Source organism: Dinoponera quadriceps, unplaced genomic scaffold, assembly GCF_001313825.1.
Source record: "Dinoponera quadriceps isolate SergipeBrazil2010 unplaced genomic scaffold, ASM131382v1 scaffold2094, whole genome shotgun sequence".
In the NCBI taxonomy this organism is placed as follows: Eukaryota; Metazoa; Arthropoda; class Insecta; order Hymenoptera; family Formicidae; genus Dinoponera; species Dinoponera quadriceps.
This window is the reverse complement of record NW_014557105.1, coordinates 697,255-717,452: the sequence shown is the minus strand read 5'-3', so window position 1 is coordinate 717,452 and position 20,198 is coordinate 697,255. Positions and strand designations below refer to the sequence as shown.

The 20,198-nt window shown below is 45.1% G+C and overlaps 3 protein-coding genes across 8 annotated transcripts; 2 read left to right on the top strand and 1 right to left on the bottom strand.

Moving 5' to 3' along the window:
• Positions 1 to 68: 68 nt before the first annotated feature.
• On the top strand, positions 69 to 4,888 carry LOC106748656 (zinc finger FYVE domain-containing protein 1-like). Its single transcript, XM_014627393.1, has 8 exons — positions 69 to 345; positions 986 to 1,099; positions 1,276 to 1,808; positions 1,883 to 2,164; positions 2,263 to 2,635; positions 2,741 to 2,996; positions 3,168 to 3,618; positions 4,027 to 4,888. The coding sequence occupies exons 3-8, from the start codon at positions 1,319 to 1,321 to the stop codon at positions 4,239 to 4,241; spliced, it is 2,067 nt and encodes a 688-aa protein (XP_014482879.1). The 5' UTR covers positions 69 to 345; positions 986 to 1,099; positions 1,276 to 1,318; the 3' UTR covers positions 4,242 to 4,888.
• Positions 4,889 to 6,921: 2,033 nt separating this feature from the next.
• LOC106748654 (forkhead box protein N3-like) lies at positions 6,922 to 14,880 on the top strand. 6 transcript variants are annotated; one of them, XM_014627382.1, is made up of 7 exons: positions 8,076 to 8,198; positions 8,933 to 9,183; positions 9,706 to 10,121; positions 10,234 to 10,670; positions 10,802 to 11,105; positions 11,316 to 11,421; positions 11,516 to 14,880. In XM_014627382.1, exons 1-7 carry the CDS (start codon positions 8,166 to 8,168, stop codon positions 11,805 to 11,807), a joined length of 1,839 nt encoding a protein of 612 aa, XP_014482868.1. In that variant the 5' UTR covers positions 8,076 to 8,165; the 3' UTR covers positions 11,808 to 14,880. The 6 variants fall into 6 exon arrangements, with proteins under 6 accessions (XP_014482871.1, XP_014482870.1, XP_014482869.1 ...); XM_014627385.1 differs by lacking the exons at positions 8,076 to 8,198; positions 8,933 to 9,183 and adding an exon at positions 6,922 to 7,065; XM_014627384.1 differs by lacking the exons at positions 8,076 to 8,198; positions 8,933 to 9,183 and adding an exon at positions 7,081 to 7,211.
• A 1,803-nt stretch (positions 14,881 to 16,683) lies between these two features.
• Positions 16,684 to 19,872, bottom strand: LOC106748638 (protein aurora borealis). Its single transcript, XM_014627350.1, has 6 exons — positions 19,357 to 19,872; positions 18,805 to 19,108; positions 18,633 to 18,718; positions 18,263 to 18,451; positions 17,974 to 18,181; positions 16,684 to 17,835 (listed from the first exon to the last, which is right to left on the bottom strand). Exons 1-6 carry the CDS (start codon positions 19,627 to 19,629, stop codon positions 17,345 to 17,347), a joined length of 1,551 nt encoding a protein of 516 aa, XP_014482836.1. The 5' UTR covers positions 19,630 to 19,872; the 3' UTR covers positions 16,684 to 17,344.
• Between the last annotated feature and the right edge of the window lie 326 nt (positions 19,873 to 20,198).

Genomic DNA, 20,198 nt, shown 5'->3' with positions numbered 1-20,198 from the left:
CACTGGCAATTTAGTAACATCCTAGTACCTTTCAAGCGTATACTAACATAATAAATTCCAGTCCGTGTAAGTCCGGATCTCCAATAGGTGTGATGAGTTTGAAGCCGTAAGAAGTTGATCAATCACATTCCTTTATCGTGACAACCAATTGTGCTATTGACGTTTCTGATTAGCCGCCATGACAAAAGTTGTGCCTGCTTGCGATCGGCTCGTAATTAATATGAATTGACCATAAGACTCCAGCGTGCGCGGGCTCGCAATCTCCGTGTTGTCGTTAGCGCATCAAACCCTATGGCTGAAAGGCTATTTTGGCGGTCTCGCAACGAAAACAAAGAGTTGCACGAAGTAAGTGCCTTTGTGTAGTGTCAACGAAACGTATAATGATCTCAACTCGGCGAGGTGCCCGGATTAGATTAAACCTAGATCGAATCGAGACGGGAAAGTTCGATTTCTTAGATTTTGAAAGTGTTACAAAATCGCGCAACCGCAAATTTTACAGTTAACCACGTGAATTTTTCTGACGTGACGCTCTGAAACGGTCATTTCTTTCTCTCTCGTTCTGTCGGCGAAGTTCTCTCAAAGGTCATTTCACCGACGAAACTATTAAAGATAACAAGCGTTCGATAGTTTCACGACACCCAGTGTGCACGATTACGGTATGCGTCGCGTGCCCTCGCGCAGATAGAGATACGTTTCTTTTTCTTTCTTCTTTCTTCCCGAGAAAATCCTTATCGCGCCTTTACTGCGGCGGTGGTGACGATGTGTGTACGCGACTCGCAGCGCGGCCGTCGCGTTTCGAAACTCACCGTGGGCGTAAACATGTTATTGTCGCATCCTCGTCGCATGCCACCAATGTTGGAGAAACCCAAATCGCCAGCATTACCGGCGGTTCAGTCGCGTACGCGTTGATCTTGTAATGGCGATGTGATCGGGCGCGCGCGCGCGCGCGACAGACGTTTTCACAAGTCACCGTTCAAATTTCCAGCGAAGAGAAGTACTCACGGGGTGTCCTTTTGACGGCTCGGACAGGGATCACAGTTGTGCAAGCATACATTATTCCTCGGCAGCACGGCCGTATTGTCACGGTTTCGTCCGACAGGTGAGACTGCAATTTGTTTATGTCACGCATTTACGCAGTTGAGCACATCCGTGCGTCTCGGTGAATCATGCGCTAACGTGGACGCTAAATCAGTTATATTTACCGTCGCGATGCCGTTGAATCCAAAAATACGATGACGCGCAATTATACGTGTTCAAGTTAGAATTTATTTTCAGGGAGGGGTTAGCCAGTTCGTTACATACACCGACACAGACACACATGCATACCATGAGCGGTACATCCTGGGAGTCCTGTAAGCTGAAACCGACCGAGCCCGCTATCATGGAAAGTTTAAGCAGCATGATCCTTAACATGGAGGCAAACAGTGAGAACCTGTACCCGCCCGACTACAAAAAGTACACCGAAATGAATAATACTTGCACCGAGGGTCTTAATAATAACAAGAATAATAATAATAAAAATGTTAAGAAGAGTTTCTTACTGCTGGACGCGCAAGAGAAACTGATGGTTTCCAATGCTAAGGAGTTTCTACAGAAATTACACTGCGTCGATCAGGACGCCAAGGTGAAGGTCGTCTCGATATTCGGTAACACGGGCGACGGGAAGAGCCACACGATGAATCAGACTTTCTTCAGGGGTAAAGAGATATTCAAGACGTCGAACGAACAGGATTGCTGCACCTTGGGTGTCTGGGCGGCGTTTGATCCGGAACTGAACGTCATCTGCTTAGATACGGAAGGTTTGCAAGGTATAGCGTGTTTATTCCGTTCGCTTTGTGAGAGATCGTTTTCCGAACTCTAACGAGTCTTGTCGTTCATCCAGGTGTCACAAATTGCGAGAACGAGCGTATGAGATTGTTGCTCAAGGTGCTGGCCGTATCCGACATTGTTATCTACCGGATTCAGTCGGAGAGATTGAACAGGGATTTGTTCACATTTCTGGGCACCGCGTCGCACGCTTACTGTCATCACTTCAAGGCTGCCCTGCAGGCGGTGGGACAGGAAGACAGCGCGATGAATTCCATCAGCTCGATCGTTTCGAGCAAGCTTGGGCCTAGCATCATCGTACTGCATGAAACTAGACACACCAGGCCGTTGACCAACAGTACGCTTTTCTTTCTCTTTCGTTTCAAAGTAAAAATTTGACCGCGAGTAAGCTGTGTCCGCGACACGAATGCCCGTTGACCTTGATCGTTTCACCAGACGAGCCGGAAACCGCGGAGGACATCCTGAAAGCTAGATTCAAGCAGATGAAGCTCGAGATCGCGGCTTTCAGCTCGCTCAAGTACGTCGGTCTGCAGACGATGAACAACGTGACGGACTACAAGCAACTGCGGTCCGCGATTAAAGCCGAAGTGAGCAACACGGTGGTGCGCTTAGCCAGGAAGCCGCATCTCGTGTACAACGCACTGAAGATGCTGAACAGAAAGTTCTCCGGCGAGACGGAGAGTTCCACGAATATTCTGTTCCCGAATCAATACTTCACCTGTCCCATCAAGTGTCTGAGCTGCGGTAACAGGTGTGAGAACAGCGTGGGACACATTCGCGAGGGGAAGCCGCATAATATTAACGCCCGGTTAGTTTCGTCGACTCGTTCCGTTTTTCCCGCGCGTTCGAAAACAGTGCATGCGCCGTGCTCTGCGCCGATCGTCACGTTAACCGTGTTGTCGACGTTCGACAGGTGCAGGTACCAGCGGCAGTTCGAGAACATGGTGTACATATGTAGAAAGTGTTACAAGAACGGGAACGAAGTGGAGGTGAGTAAGACGGAGCAAGACGAAGAAAGCTGGTACGGTTTAGCCGTGAGCGCCTGGACGGGCTACACCATAGAGTGTCCGAATTGCGGGGAGGTGTACAAAAGCAGGCAGTATTGGTACGGGAACCGGAATCCGGAGGAAGTGGCGATACGCAAGAAGATCACGCACGTTTGGAATACGGTAAGCATCTCGCGACGTATCTCGTCCGGTGCTGTCGATCTCGACGAACCGGCTCCTCCGAGCATCGCCCGGAAATAATCGACACACCCGGACTCCGACGGCACTAATCTCGTCCCGATTAATCCCTTCTCGAGCTCCTGGAGCGATAATTCGCCGATTTCGTTCTTCCAGTCGAGTCACGCTGTAGCATCGAACAATACCGCGCAACGGGTAATCGATGGCGTTTCTTACATCACCGAGGCTGTCGCGAACGTTTCCCTGCAGCCGACGAAAGCGCTGACCGCTTGGGTCGCGGACCAGGTGGCGCCCGCTTATTGGCGGCCGAACCATGAAATCAAACACTGCCACAACTGCAAGGCCTCGTTCGGGCCGGCGGACGCGAAGCACCATTGCCGGGACTGCGGGGAAGGCTTTTGCGCGCAGTGCTCGTCGAGGACGAAAAGCGTGCCCGGCAGAAACTGGCACACGCCGGTGCGGGTCTGCGACAAGTGTTACGACAAGGAAACGAGCCACTGCAGCGACGACTTTGCCGAGGCCACCGAGGACGTTAGTATACGGAAAATGACCGAACACATCGCGTCGACCATCAACGTCGTCGGCAGTGTCTTCAACTATCCGAAAGGTAAGCGTGAAGAGAATATGTCGCGCTTTGTGCGAGGAATTTCTTTCACGAGCCCTTCACGGCTGAATTTGCCGAGTCGGCAGAAACAGATTTGACCTTGAAGCGACACACACGCGACGTCTGTCGTATCGATCATATGACGGGGTCAGGGTCGCGAGTAAATTACTAATTACTCTTTTAATTATCGTGTTGCATTAGTGTGAGTCGGCTCGATTAACAATCGCCCGACGCCGACTGATTTCCACGAATTCAGTTAAAGATCGTTCAGCTAAATTTGTCGAAGTTAGTCTTCTGTCGGTTGAATTGAACTGAATGTTCGTTCAAATCGACTGTTCGGTCGACGCAAATCCGTCGATTTCAGCCGACGGAAAGTCAATCTGATCCTCCTTTTTTTCCCATTCCGCGCAGCGCTCATCAAGGATTCCATTCGACCGTCGTACTGGATACCGGACTCGGAGATCGTTCACTGCTGCCTCTGCGCCAAGAAATTCTCCGAGAAGCTTCCCCTACATCACTGCAGAGACTGCGGCCGCGGGGTGTGCCAAGACTGCTCGCCGCATCGCAAGCCGGTGCCTCACAGAGGATGGGACAGCCCGGTGCGGGTGTGCGACGCCTGCGTTTAAAATCAACCAATCTTCAGCGGAAAAAAGTAGCCCGGTTCTCCCGGACGGGTCCTTACGGATCTTTACGGAGACGCGGCGGAAACCTTTTTACTACCGATGCCGAGTATGCGTACTTCGCAAAGTAAACACACAAAAGCGCGCCGATGCCGCCGGGTCGTCCTCTTCAGATTCATGCAGAATGAAGTGAATATCAATTATCTCGACGCGAATCGCTTTTGCAAGATGTACAGCAAATATTTTGAATATTCGATATTCACTTTATTCCGATCTCGCCCCCGAGTAAACGAGTTAAAAGTATTCTTAGACTTACGAGACTATCTTGCAGAGAGCCGTTGAGCTTTTCGAGAATATTTTTCATACGAGATACGATAAGGTTTCTCGCAACTTCCTGATCTTTTTTTTTTTTAAAGCCGTGACACTTTTTTTGAGGGGAGAGGTCCTTTCGATGCAGAGTGATTACGGTGCGAAGCGTTTGCGCTTATATTACAGCCGAAGCGATGTTATTTGATGTGGGCAGCAAAAGACAGAACATTTTCGATCGTAAAATCGAGGCTCACTCGTGGCGAGCGTTGCGCGGCTACAGTTGCAACTGCGGTTCGTTCATATCGCCGAAAACATCTTATTTACTTTCGCGTTAAATTTCGAGCGTTAAANGGGGGGGGGGGGAGTGAATAATTATATATTTATTATTATTTCGACATCGTAACGTAGGAAAAAATCCGAAAGATAGTTTTGTATATTATACATTTATTTTTAATATTGAATAAAACTTTATCAATCGACCAGTTGTTGGAAATATTAGTGCTAGTAAGCATTTTTACAGCCCAAGGCTGATACCTGATTTCAGTTTGCGTTTGAGGAACAAACTTGACGAGCGAATACGCGAGATTTTCGCGTCTACATAAGATTCTGTATGACATGAATCACAGTTTTCAACGTGTACAATTATAAAGGAGTGTATATGATTGTGCCATAACAGTAGTTGTTACGTCTTACGTGGGAACTACCTGAAGAGCAAGAGAGAAAGAGAAAGAGAGAGAGAGAGAGCGTGTCGAGTGTGTACGTTATATATCCTCGATAATGATTTTATATGAGAAATGCGAAGCAAGACTATTATACACATACAATTATTGATCAAAGAAAAAAAAAGAAATATTCCACGGAAAGCCGTGTGTGTGTGTGTGTGTGTTACCGCACAGATCTATGTTGACTACGAGCGATGTTGTGTACATAGTGTGGCGACACGCGTCACCAGTGTACATTAATGTTTGTAAATAGGATGCACTGATAACAGTGACGACTATAGAAGATAGTTTCTAGAACGAAGGTAGTCCGTGGAGACATAGTTTGCCCGTGGCTGTGACGACTGTAAAATTCCGGTGAGAAGCATTTGAAGACCCGCGTTCTCGCACGATCGCGATCGCGCGAAATCCTCTCGGAGGAGGACGCATAAATTGTTATCCTTTTGTCGGTGTCCTGTAACGAATATAATGATGAACCACTAAAAATAAAGTTCGAATTCTCAGAGCCGAGATCGAAACGCGTTGTGCTTCATTTCATGATATAGCGATGCTCGTAGTATTAATCTTTCACACACATACACGCACGACACACACACACACACACATACACATTCACAATATCGCTTAAGAAAACTGCGTTCAACTCCCGTTTCCTCGCCGCTATTCATCTCGACCGGTGGCGTTAGGAGTGAGGAAACGTATGCCCGAAATTCTCGCGGAATACTTTGGAGCAAAAGCCACAAATTGATATTTGTCACCGATATTTGAGCACACCCCGTAAGATACCCCGAAAATTTTCTTTTCATTTTGACCTACCTAGCTAATAAACAGCCGTCAAATCAACGTGACGAAATCATGAGAAAAGTGGTCGTCGCGACGACGCACAATAGGACGAGTTTATTATTTTTTCTTCTCAATATTAAATATCCTCGTGAATAGATTTGGTAATGAGTATAATATTCGCGTGTGCTCAAGTAACAGCTTTTCAACTTACTTTCGGTAGATAGGTATGGAACAAGTTTTATACGGGGTGTCCCAGAACAGTAACGCCAACGCGCCTGTAGACGGGATCAAGGCGAATAAAAAACTTCCATACCGCTTTGCGATATTCGCAATAATTTTGGTTAATAATTATTTTACCTAAACGTGTTTGATTATTTTATTTGGGTTTATATTAAATAATCTAAAAAAAGACATTTAAACCATTGCCATTAGATAAGGCGATACTATTTGGCTGCGAAATGGCCGGATGACGAGTGTCTGAAGTTGGATGGCAACTATATAGGAAAATAACGCGGATATGCGGATAACTTTTACACGTAACAAGCATTCTTGTTTCCTCTTACCAACCGGGATCGAATGATTTCCGAGTAGCCTTCTTATGTGCGTTCTCACGTTTCTACTTATGAGCACGAGACGAACGGGCTTACATTAATTCAAGGAACACGCACATACGTGAAGATGTAGATCATGTAGCACACAGATCAGGGAACACGTCCAAACTCTCGTCGCACCGGCTGCGATTTTGAATTTCTTCGAAGCGCCTCCGTCATCCCATGTGAACTCGCGCGCGCGCCCGTTCGTATTCGCGGTCGAATCGAGCTCGCCATCGAGCGTGTCTGCGATTAATCGCGCGCACGCGGGCCGCGCTCTCTCACACGCGTGCGAAAGTGTGTGCATCTCGACGAGCACGTGATGACGTCAAAACATGGCGTCTCAATCAGCTGGATGTTGTGTAGAGTGTGCCTGCGATGCCCGTCTTTAGAAAAGTAACGGAGACCACCGTCTGTCCGGCGAGATACGTGAGTTCCCCGTGGGCACCGCGAGTGTGCTGATCGCGCGAGGATCGCGTCGGTCCCGTCGGCGGGCGCGCACCTAGGAGTCCGCGAGCGAGAAAACCGCGGATGCGAGACACGCGAGTGGCGGCGAGAAACGCGAGGAGGAGAAGGTGTTGCAAGATGTTGTTGCGTTGTTTAATTTGAGCTGACGCGCGCGACGTGTCGCCCCGCGACGAACACGGCGAGATTCGTTCGCCATCGCGACGCGAAATCGGAGAAGTCTCGTCCTTCTCGTCTCGACAGTATACAGACGCTCTCTTTCTCTCTCACTCTCTTTTCCCCTTCGTCTGTCTTTTTGTCTCTCTCTCTCTCTCCTTCCCTGTCTCTCTCTCTCTCTCCCCCCTCTCTTTCTCGATATACATATTTTTCGGCGTGGCGACGCGCGATTTAAAGAACCAGGGAGGAAAAATCGCACGCGACGACCTCGCGCGGTAGTCGCGCCGTCGAAATTCCCGTCGCGCGTCCCTCCACGCGCATTTCGTCCCGTCGTCGTCGTCGTCGCCGCATCCGCACGGTCACGGGCCACGTCGTTTTCTTATGTAATTTCCACGAGTGCATCCACGGAGTGCGCGTACACCATGTTGTGATACCGTGTGCCGAGTGATGCCGTGGCCATTTTCGTGCTTGCTCTCGGATTTCGTAATCGTTATCAGCTCCATATTTGAATTCAACAAGTAATGCAGGCCGACACGCGTCCTGTCGTAGCGGCCCGCGGAGCGGTCCCGCGCCGTCGCGTCCACCAGATGCGAGATCGCCGCGCGGGGCCGCCGGGCTCCCGGTGAGTTCACTTTTCCGCGCCGCAGACACGGGAAAGTCGACCTTATTAACGCGCGCGCTACCCGTCCCGTGTTTCTCACGTGTTCATCGATCGCGTCTCGTGGATCGGTACCCGCCCGACCGAGATTCCAGCAGGTTCTCAGTGCGGAAACGTGTACAGGGTGAAATTCGTTCCTTCGGCGACAACGAGACGCGTCGACGTAGAAAGAGAGAGAGGGAGAGAAAGAGAGCGAGCGAGCCAGCGAGCGAACGAGCGAGCGAGAGGAAGGAAAAGCGAGAGAGGAGAGATGCAAATAGCGCAGCGAGATTTCGGCGAGACGGTAACATCAGCTCCGAGGCTAACGTTCGTCGTCGTCGTCGTGCCGACGAACGTGGTGGTGACGCGGGAGTCCCGGAGATCCCGCGTTCGAGATCTACTCGGGACGCGGAGCACGTTGCAAGTGCGCGACGCAGAGACGCCATGGCTCCTTGGCGCGAGACTCCTCGCGGTAGACGTCTGGATCGCTCGGGGACCGTGCGCGGGACGCGTGTCGTCGTCGTCGTCGTCCGGTCGTCGCAGCGAGGGTAGCGCGACGTCGAGCGCGTCGCCGCGAGTGACGGCTCCCGTCCCCCGGCGGCGGGCCCGCGACCATCCGAAGTCCCAGCGCGTTCCGCGATAGCGCGGCCATTTTGTCGCTTATTAGCGGATAAACAATCCCGTGCGACGTCGCGGACCCGCTTTCGCGACGCGCCTGGCCTCGAGGCTACCACACGCACATGCGAGCGCGCGCGCGCGCGCGCGCATGGGCGGCCAGTTCAATTTCGCTCGCTCGTCGCACGCGCCTTCCTCTTCTCTCGCTGTTTCGCTCTCCCCCCTCCCCCCTCTCTTTCTCTCGTGCGATTGTCGTGCGCACACCAAAAATAGAAAAGCGGCCGCGCGTCTGTTCCTCGCCGTTTCCGTGGTATTTTTCTGCCGTAACGCGATATTAAGCGCCGCCTCACTCGCGGCGTGAATCGCATCGAGGCCATCGCGGATATTCTTATCATGGGCGGCATACCTGTCCGAAAACAAAAGATCGAACGATTCGCGAGAGCAATGTTGACGGAAATAGTCCGAGCGGAGGACGAGTGCGTGGCGCGACACCCGATGCACAGCGTAAAAAGAGAGAGAGTGAGACTCGTCTCGCGAGATCCCTCGTGGTGTGTGCGACGAGATCGCACGAAGGATAACAGGCAGGATTCCCGTGCCGGTCTAGCGCTCCCTCATCTCTCTTCTGGAGATTGCTTGGAGAAGCACGAGTCGCGGCAAGCAACTTGCCCTACGACGTAAGACCGGGGGCACGATTACCCGCTGGTTGCTTCAATGCGTTCGTGTACAAGCGGTTGCCTAGCAACGGCACGCCGACGGGATTACTTGCGTTTCTCGCGTCCTTTAAATCCGCCTTGAAATCTAGAACGGACGCCCCCGGCAACCGGACCGAGAAGATTTAGGAAGTTAGGCCGGACTCATTTGCGAGCGATACCGAAAAAGTGCTTAAAGTCGTTCCTCGATTAGACTAATGCTTTTCCCGAAAAATGGGGGATTCTTTAACGTTGTTAATGAATTGTGTCAAGAGGTGAGATTGACCACGTTTCTACGGACCACACGGGCTGCGCTGATTGGCTGGCGCCAGAAAAATATCAAGTCACGGCCGGCTGTGGCGGTCAATTGCAACGTGGTCAATCGGGACGCTCCCATTTCAAGCAAAAAAAAATATATATATACATATTCTTTTGCCAAAGAACAGATTAAAAAATTACGAATTACGAACCTGATGGTGGAAATAAAATGTCGGCTTCGTTTTGCAGTGACCAAAAGACTCTACCCAACATGCCACCGGATAGGCCAGATGCATCAGGTATTGAAGCTGACATAGAATTGAATTCTACTCAGGATTTTAGTTTCGGGAAGGCAGCCTATACGATGAACGACAAAGAAAAGGAGAACGCCAGTGTGCTGGCCGAAACGAAAGCGACCAACAACGAATGCCCGAGCGAAATTCCCAGGTGTGAGAAGTCCATCGAGAAGAACAATCAGTCGGACGACGAGCTGACCTCGCTCAGCTGGCTGCATCAGCAGAACTTACTTAAGGGTTTAGAGATCTCTAACCCGTCCAAGGACATGAAGCATGAGAACATGCTGAACAACAATGTCTGCGACGATATGGCCGACTTTTCCGAGAACACGAATTCCATATCGAGCTTGGACGATAGTTTCTGTCCAGGTACATAGCGCCCGCTTTCTCTCTCGCTACTATGCTCTCCCACTGCGGATGTTGTCGTGCGATTTCTGTTATTAACCATGCTGTTTTTCTTTTTCTCTGATACCACCGGCAGAGAGTAACGGAAAAACGAGTGTCGTAACGCTGAACGGAAATGGACAAAACTATCAGCATCCCGCGAAAAATTGTCAAAAGTCGATGCATATATTTCAGGATCAGTCTGTGAAAAGTCACTGCAATACATCACCAAGTAATCAAACGAAGATTTCTTTGAGCAACAATAATTTGCCAATGTCTAATCGCAACAAGCATCCTACCCATATACCGTATGATCCTCATTTACACAGAAATAGTAAACCACCGTATTCATTCTCCTGCCTGATATTTATGGCCATCGAAAACAGTCCCGTAAAAGCGCTACCGGTGAAGGAGGTTTACGCCTGGATCTTGGACCACTTCCCGTATTTTCGGAATGCCCCCACCGGCTGGAAAAATTCCGTCAGGCACAATCTGAGCCTGAACAAGTGCTTTCGCAAGGTGGAGAAAGCTCCGGTAAGCGCGTGTTACACACACACACACACACACACAGATATCTTTCATACCGAATGACTAGAAACAGATTTACAAAAGTGCCGGCGGCGTGTAATATCGAATGACACACAATGTGCCTTTTGTGTTTGTAGAATTTGGGCAAAGGATCGTTGTGGATGGTAGACGCGCAGTACCGCCCGAATCTGGTGCAAGCGTTGTCCCGCGCCCCCTTCCCGCCACCCACCACTCAGAATCTATCTTCGTCGGAGAAGACGCCTAGGAAATGCGCGAACACGCGTCTCCCAGATCCCGTTCTCTTTCCGTACCTATCCAAAAGACTGGCCTCTAGCAATATCAGCGATAGCACAGAAACCGAGATTGATAGCGACGTCGATGCTGCGGCGGCTGCTATGCTTTCTTTCAAACACGGACCTATCATTTTGAATCACAATAAAGGTAACGTCGGCTATACCGATAATACATTCTTGAGACGCGCGTGAAATAACGAAAGAACGCCGAAGAGAGAGACGTTCCGTGTATATTAGATGAAAGAATAATCGCTCGGTTAAAGACAAGCGTCGAATCGACGTCGATTCGATGGTTGATATTCCGCTAAGCAGATTCTCACCATGTGATTCACGCGCTCCGTCGCAATTATTATTACAGACCGTAAGCGGAAATTGTCGGAATCCGAGAAGTTAGTGCCTGTAATCACTAGGAGTTCCAGCGAAGATCACACTTACAGCTGTATCACCTCGTTAAAACTGGAAAGGTAAGGGTGGTACGCGCTTCGGTCTCGTGAGAGACGCGCGAGTCACGCCGAGGGACGAGCGGCTCTTTACCGTTTTCGATTTCTTGTCGAGCAGCAAAAATCCGAACGAGGACGAGACGAATCCGGACTTCGACGAACAAAGGAAGATCGCGGAGGGTGCGGACGCGCTTTTGAATCTGGCCGGTGTCAGTACAACGCTAAGTCACTGTAGAACGCATCACGTGCCGTCGCAAGACATCAGCCCAGCGCCGTCTAGAGTGGAGGGGATTTCGAAACCAAAAAGACGTTCTACTCCGAGTGATTATTCAAGTACTCCTGAAAAAAGACGTAAGAGGTGGCGGGAATGGGGGGAGGGGAGTCGGTACCTAAAGCAAATTAGGGGTTAACATTAACAAATTTTGTTACATTTCAGAAAGTGTATAGCATTGAGAGAAAGAGAGAGAGCGAGAACTTTACATTTTTGCGCGCGATTAGTGGGGGGGAAAAAAAACAAAGAAAACTCGAAAATTCTATTCGTCCAGTGACGAATTTTTAAAACGACTTGCGTTTTGTATAGTATCGTCAGTTACAAAATCTCCGTGTAACATTTGAAAACGTGACAAAACCACTTCTGGCGGTCTTTTTGATTTTGTTCGATCACACACATACACACACACATACACATACGCATACGCGTGATAGACACAATATATGTGCACGGTAAATTCTTCCATAATTTCTTAGTATGTGCCGAAGAGAGAACGAGAGTCGGATGCATTTCGAAACGATCGGTGTGGGTTGCTCAGGGTTTACAACATGCTGTATGCCAAAATACATTCGGTAGCGCTAAACAACAAGCAATAAATAGAGACGTAGTGTTAAAGAAATACTTTTTAAACATGCTGTTGAAACGATGATAACACATAGTTCGTGGGATATCGATGAAAGAAATTACGTACCGAACTAAGTAATGATAATGATAATCTTTTTAGAACTGTTGTGACGATTATACATATTAATTCATAGAGAGTTTAATTAATAATAGAGTTCTATATCAGTTTTTCTTTTGTAGATATGTATAGAGGCATAATTAACACATCCACGAGGTCTCTCGCAAGAGTAACAAGACGAAGGAAGTTACGTTTCGATGAGACGAAAAAAAAAAAGAAGAAGGGAAAAGATAAGAAAGAAAGGGAGAAGAATTATCTCTCCTATCTTGTTACTCTTGCAACAGATCGTGTATTCGCGCGATAGAGAAATCGATAATATATTTGAAACGATTACAACGCATACATATTTCTATGTATGTGTATATATATGTACATAAAATGTATGTACGTGCATATATATGCAGATGTACACATTACACGCATTAAGATTAACATACTCAGTCATGTGTATACATATGTGTACAAGGTGTCCGCAAATTGTGCTTGGAAACAGCGGTGGAGTTTTAATTTCAGGAACCGAATGATGGAAGTTCCCACACACGCACACAAGTTAGCATACTTTTAACGGTTGCGGTTTCCCCATTTGTTTGCGTTTCAAATTCAATCGAATTGCGAGCCGTGCCTGATCGATCAACTGCTGTGAATCGTGCGTAATTGTACATACGATGATTTTATTGTATTCACAATAGAGACTAAACTTCCGATTTTCCCCATTCAAAAGTCTTCTATTTCTTGGAATAAAAAGTGGTAAATATTTTTATACTATTCGGCCTTTCGAAAACTTCCTACGTCGCTTTTGAATGCGAAGTTGTAGCACACCTTGCACGCACGTACACGCACACACATACAAGCCATGTGCATCGTTGTCTTGTACAACATACGTGCCACAAACGTATTATCAAAAGGATAAAAAAAAAGAAAACAAATATCGAGATATACGCTCACACACACATACATACACAAAGGATGGTTCTGAAACGAAGTCTTATCATTTCGTCGTGCCCTTTTCTACTCTTTGTGGCTTTCAATGATGATTTTCAACAGTGTTGTACATATGTAGACCTAATGTATCCACAGACCAGTTTTGGAATTCAGTTGGAGACTGAATGTATTACAATTAACGCCGATAATATCGATCGGGTGGGCTACGAAGGAGAGAGAGAGAGAGAGAGAGAGAGAGAGAGAGAGAGAGAGAGAGAGAAAGAGAGAGAGAGAGAGAGAGAGAGAGAGAGAAACGGATAGCGCTACACAAGGAGACATCCTATTTTTATAAAAGAAAACCGTAATGCTAAGGTAAAGTTTGATAATACCATGTAATTGTAAGATGCGCGCGCCACAGCTGGCTGACGCTTGTGAAAAAAAAGAAAAAAAATTAGGGCAAACTGGTCTTGCATACATTAAAAAAAAGAAAAGATACGTAGTTCTATATAGAGAGAACATATATTTTTACAGGGCGCGCTGCCCGCGTGATAAAAGCTCTTCCTAATGATTCGCTGGTATGCAGTTTATTAGCTTAAATCACTATATACAAAGTATAAATATATATATACATATGTATATATATATATATATATATAGTAATTCGAATGACATACGAACACACGCTGTTGTAGCGCAACCTGATCGATTTCTACTACATATCATCAATTCGTGGTGCGTGAAGTTATACATGATATGCCGAAGCTCTTGTAAGTTCTCACCTCGTTTGCCTCGTTTTCAACAACGGAGTCATTAACACTGGTTGACTGCCGCCGGGTGTTCACGGGAAGGGGGGGGGAGGGGTACGGAATAGAGAATGGCCCCCACTCGATGAGATAAATCATAATCACGCGTGGTGTGATATAGTTTAGAAATTGTAATTACATTACCTCATCGTCGCACGCGTTGTGTACCTTCGATGATGATGATTTCGCTGTGGTGGTGCATGCTTGATGTCCGTATCTACTATCATGGTTTAAGTCTGATCGACGATCAACTCGACGGGAATCGACCGGTCGCGTTCGATCAGTCCCTAACTGGTCCGAAATGTGACTGGTCGATTCCGTTGTGAGTTAATCGTCGATTAGATTTCAAGTGCGATGATTGCGCAGAAACGAGCATGAGACGGTATAAGATGGTACAAAACTCGCTGCGGGGGGGGGAGGGGGGTAGTCGACTTGTTCACAGATATCTCTCGAAGGAGATAGGAGATAGATCGCAGCACAGAACGCTATTCTTGTAATTCGTGCGATCGTATAATGTGGGGGTCAAGTAGTACTATAAATCAATGATGCTCCTGTAAAATAGTCAACCTGTCACACACACACACATACACATACCTTTTCGTTACATTGCTTCCGTATGTAATTGTCGAGATGTCGGATGGATGTCGGTCGTGACCGGCCAAGAGCCTGAAACTTGAAATTCGAAACGTACAATGGACTTTGGACAGGATGCGCTACAGCAATTACTTTATGTGATTGTAGCTAGTCAGCTACGCTACAGAAGAAAACAAAAAAAACACAATTCAACGTGTAGGTGCAAGAAAGAATGCCATGCTCAATGTAATATTGATTTGATAATGTAATATCGTTAAAGAGGAAGAAAAGAAAAAAGAGAAAACGAGTTCTCCGAAACTTTCCCGCCTGTTTCAATTGAAAGTTTGTAATTCTACTTATCGTGCGTCCTCCGCTGTTTGCATAAGCGTGCTTTGCTCAACACTACGTACATTACGTACTTTAATACGCGAAATTCGTGTAGCTGCAAGCAATCTAATCTTTCCTTTTCGTTTATTTATTTTTTTTTCTCTTTATTTCGTCGTTATTATCTGTGATACTATTGCAAAACTTAGTACGATATTATATCGTTGTTATACTTCCGCGTGATGAAAGTTTTAAAATTCTATGTATTATGTTGTATTTATAGAACGGAAGAAAGAGAGAGAGAGAGAGAGAGAGAGAGAGAGAGAGAGTTGTCTCTGCATAAACTATAAATATGATTAATTAATTGGCATTCTTGCTCACACCTCGAATACTCTATCCTCGTATCGATTAAAGCAACAAACTGGCATCTTCAAATTGATAATGTGTGGAAATTAAATGTTATAGCTTCACGATTTGTTACACACATTCTCTTAGTCTAGCTCTCGTTTGCTACGACTGAAGATCTGTTCTTCCATGTAGTTAATTCTAAATTACTTAGGGGGTGGGATGCCATTTATTATCGTAAAGTACGTGTAGCTAATCGATAGGTTATTAAAAGAAGACGGTAGATTAATCGATTAGTGACGTAATATTGTAAAGCAATACACCAGTAAATCCTGACATTGGGCGCAATACTCTAGTCAGCCGGTTTTCCTAGGATGCGAAGCGGAGTTTATGTGCAATGCATTAGGTCACGAGGTCAGGAGTCAGCGGAGCGATAGACTGTTTTTATTCTACAATTGCGTTGTGTAGAGAAAAGAGAAAGAAGAAAAAAAATGTAATAAAAAAGTATTAAAGTCGCATATTTGTAACGTAGCGCCGACTCATCGTATCGAATGCTGTAAATTCACCAAGGCGGATTGAGTTTCGAGTTTTATTTCACGGTCTCATTCTTATGCGGAAGCGTACTACTATTATAACCGGCTGACAGGCGAAGTCACGTGTATGACAGAGACACCAAAAAGCAAAGTATGGAGCAAAGCAGATTACGATGTGTCGTAACCAGCTAGGGACAATCAAAAGACATGATGTGTTTGATTTGCTTCCATTACATGACATCGTGCCAAATGCAGAATTCTTTGAGTTTGGAAGATCAGATATGCTAATTTATATATACATATATAAATATACATATGTGTACATATATGTATGTATGTGTACGCGAGAATGTTTGTAAACTTCACTTGGACAGTATTCTGGCGTTTTTCTTCATCACCGTATGAGATGAAGAGTTGACTCCCCGGAAGCTTCTTGTCCTGAAGGAATTCAGAAACATCCCAGTATATACACACATATACATATCTACAGATTGTATGTTATAAAAATTTTGTTGGCGTAATATGTAATATTACAGTTATACATATACATATATATATATATATATATATCATTATTATTATTACTCATTTTAAACAAATCATGCTGTAAAATGTTTGTTAAGTTTTTGATCTTGCTTATATATCTTGAGTATATTTAATATTTTAGGCTGTAACCACAAAGAAATTTTATCTAATGAAACAAATGAAGAAAATATCAATTATAAAGCGAGTTGGTCATTTTATTCAGCCTGTCCTTCTCACTAATGTAGTATTTAGTGAATATCAGTTATATATCAAGTAAAGTAATTAATATAATTCAATTTCCCAAGTTCGGTGGTATATTTAATACATCGACAAAAGTTATACAAGTGTATAAAAGATATAAAGACAAAGCATTTTTATAAAATATTTCTGCTATAAATATTATTGCAGGCTTAAATAGTAAGAGAATAAATAAGACATCTCTTACGAGAAGATTCCATTCGACCAGATTGTATATGAAAAAAAATATTTCTCATGAGAAAAGACTATATTAGAATTTTACATTAAATTTCAGAGATATATAAATATTGTTGAAAAATGTTTTACAAAATTTACCAGTCGGAGCAAAACAAGTATTCTTGATGAAACTTCACGTATAAAAAAAAAGGATATCTCGACAAAATATCATCTATACAATAGATGTGTCAACTATTACAAGATTTAGGACAAGGCACATGTGCTTTATTGATGTTCGATTATTTATAGATCCAATTCGAATTAGATTCATTTTAAAAGGCACCAAATTGACAGGAAGACAGCAGAGACAACGTTATGTACATTAAATTCAGACTTTCTGCAATACTGCTTAATATCTATTATTACTTATACAAAAGATGGATGTAAAAGTTTTGACTTTTACTATTTCTTACTAAAATTCACTATGACGATTGATAATCTCAAGTCTTGCAGTTCAATTGTTTTATCACATTTAGCCTGTAAATCTCGACTGTCATCAGCTTTCCTTTTCTTTCCTGTATTTAGAGGGCGTAGAACTAAATACGTTTCGCATATCCTCCTTCCAAGACAGGTGAGCATCATCCTTGGATGTTTGTTCTGCCGCCTGATCTGTGTGATTTTGCGTCGAGATACTGTAGCTGTCTATTGTGTGCACTGTGCTACTCGTATTGTAAGTTTGATAGCCGGTGTCTTGCACTGAACTCGAGATACACAATGGGTCGAATGTGCTGAACATCGTGTTGCTCTGCTTGTGACTCTTGTACATGGAATGTTTCTCCATTTCAATCGCAGTCGTCGAGCCAGTAGCGTCATTACGACCTTTGTCGCCTGACACGTCGGACTTGATCTGTACGATATTGCCAAATGGATTTTCATATTTCGGGGTCTCCGTATCAGCGAAATTGTATAAATCGGCTTGACTGTTATTTACAATTGCAATTTTCCGATTATCCTCTGCACCTTCCACATTGGTATCTCGGAATATACCTGCAATGTTTTCGATATAGATCTTTAGGATATTTTTAGTATAAATAAAAAAAAATACAGACACGATAAGTATATAATAATTATCTGAGATTGAAAAGAGTGCATGCCCGTCACGCAGATGTGGAGACACACGCATACCTGACAAATCATTATCGTGCAAGTTTTGGCTCTCCTCTGTATTTTCACTATCTATACTCATATCCGTTACGAAGTCTAGTCGTGTGATCGAACGTGAACGGCGTCTGATTTTCTTACACAACATACCGTTCTCATTACGTATCGGTGACATGTAAGGTGGCGATAAGCTCACAGATCTGTTGCTGTATCGCCGATTTTTTAACGACCCCTGAAACACAGTATTATAGTTCACGCATAAGCATATTATGTTCGATGTACGTATCATATTCCGTCAGTTTTTCCCACATACTTTCAATGATCCATGAATAAACATTCCACTTTGGGGAGGGCTGCCGGACAAGACCATGGATCCGTTCATTTCAACCGATGAAAGAGAGGCAACGCTTTCGTCGTCGTCGGTATACTCGTGATTAAAAAAGAGCTTCCTTCTCAGCGAATTGTTACTTAAATTTATGTCCTCGTTGTCTGCATTTTGTTCCTTTCGAAAACACGCAAATATTCGATTAATTCTACTATTTAGAGACGAGACTCTGGGAAAATCTACGACATAATGCTATTGAGAGATGAAAAGGTACACTATTGGTAAATGTGTCATATCAAGTCTTGAGATTATCATTAGATTCTCTCTACATTCACTTCGATGGCTATTTCAGACCAACCTGCGTGAATGTATAGAAGGATTTCAAAGCATCTTCAACATCTTGTGGTAGATTCACGGGTAAGGACAGTACTGTCTGAGTCCATGCTGAAAATAACAATAAACAAAATTAACGAATGGATCTTGACGAATCTTGAAATATTACTTATTCTGCCTCTGCCATGGGTTTGTACCTTCCTTTCTCGACTTTAAGAACTCCTTAGTAGAATTCATATCATCCGCAGTCCTGCAAGGAGTATCGACGTCAATATATGGTTTACTCATCTTCTCTTTAATTTGCCAAGGACTGGGAATGATCTGATTCTCCTTGAAAAACCGATCTATAGCTGCCTGGGCACGCAATTCCACCTCAGGATCCGGGGAGCAAACCAGCTGTACAGGAGACTCTTCTATCTTTGCTGGCTGTATCCGAGCCAATTCATCTATGCTCCATCGAAATCCTTCCGGTGATCGCTGCTGAACCAAAGAGTTGGAGACCTATGTTTGACAACATCGAGTCATTTTGTTTACCATATGTTAGTTATAAACTTATTATTCACTATCAGTGAAGCAGAAGGTCAATTCCTTATAGCTGAACTAGTACTGTACTGGAACTCGGATTGTTTTCTTTTCACTGCTTGGTTATATACTAGTTACATTCTAAGTGCCAAAAGTACAACATAGATCAGCTATAAAGAACAGATTTGTAATCATCAAAGCAGGAAGTATTTTCTCTCTCACAGGACCTTGGCAAATATGGTTGGACTGATCATGGGCAGGTGTAATCTATTGGTCAAGTCGGCCTCGAACGGATTTCTCCTGATGATCTTCGTCAAACCGGATGGCGGGGTGAGGTAACTCGGCAGAACGGTTAAGCATCCGGCGTTGTTCTGATACGCCGTACGCCTAGGGCGGATCTCGTTTTGCTTGACCGGAGTCAGGTACAACCTCGGACTGATTATCGAGGAGCCGTCGTAACTCTTCATCTTGCTCGGTGTTCGCCACCTCAACTGGTCCATCGTAAAACAAGTCGCAGGGAAACGGACACCACTCCGTTTCCGCGAAGCCGCCTCCGTTGAAGTTTAGGTTTACTTCGAAATTCTTACGTTCTACAGTCCCTACGACTGTAAAACCGTGGACTAATTTCACCGGATGTTTCAGCCCGTGTGATGGGAATATCGTAAATCGGAGTTCTCAGCAATTCTTAGTAACCGGCGAGACGGGCGACTTTTTTGAACTTGTCGGTTTTGACGTCTTCAGTGCTGCCGCCATCGTTGTCACATGTTCTCTCCGTATGAACTTTCTACACAAGTGCAGTCAGTTGGTTTGTCTGCGGGTGTCAATGGTTGCTCTCCAGCAGGGAACGCAATGGGGGAACACCAAGCTTATTTTATTGGCTATATATTACCTTAGAAGATAATTTAGATAATACGTAAGGCTATTACGATTTTTACAGTATCTATATAATTTTCCTGTTTTTGTTTTTTACCATAGCTTATATAGACTATATAGAATATTAGTTAAACAAAAAGAAAGAGAGAGAGAGAGAGAGAGATCGAGATACGTATATAGGAACAAGAAAAAATCA

Excerpts from the sequence above, each read along its gene's own strand:
- LOC106748638 (XM_014627350.1), bottom strand. The coding sequence starts at position 19,629 with ATGGACCAGTTGAGGTGGCGAACACCGAGCAAGATGAAGAGTTACGAC. Across the intron at positions 18,719-18,804 it reads CTTAAAGTCGAGAAAGGAAG|CATGGACTCAGACAGTACTG; the intron begins GTACAAACCCAT and ends TGTTATTTTCAG. Across the intron at positions 18,452-18,632 it reads CCTTCTATACATTCACGCAG|GAACAAAATGCAGACAACGA; the intron begins GTTGGTCTGAAA and ends TGTTTTCGAAAG.
- LOC106748656 (XM_014627393.1), top strand. The coding sequence starts at position 1,319 with ATGCATACCATGAGCGGTACATCCTGGGAGTCCTGTAAGCTGAAACCG. Across the intron at positions 1,809-1,882 it reads AGATACGGAAGGTTTGCAAG|GTGTCACAAATTGCGAGAAC; the intron begins GTATAGCGTGTT and ends TCGTTCATCCAG. Across the intron at positions 2,997-3,167 it reads TCACGCACGTTTGGAATACG|TCGAGTCACGCTGTAGCATC; the intron begins GTAAGCATCTCG and ends TCGTTCTTCCAG.
- LOC106748654 (XM_014627382.1), top strand. The coding sequence starts at position 8,166 with ATGCAAATAGCGCAGCGAGATTTCGGCGAGACG. Across the intron at positions 10,122-10,233 it reads GGACGATAGTTTCTGTCCAG|AGAGTAACGGAAAAACGAGT; the intron begins GTACATAGCGCC and ends TACCACCGGCAG. Across the intron at positions 10,671-10,801 it reads GCAAGGTGGAGAAAGCTCCG|AATTTGGGCAAAGGATCGTT; the intron begins GTAAGCGCGTGT and ends TTGTGTTTGTAG.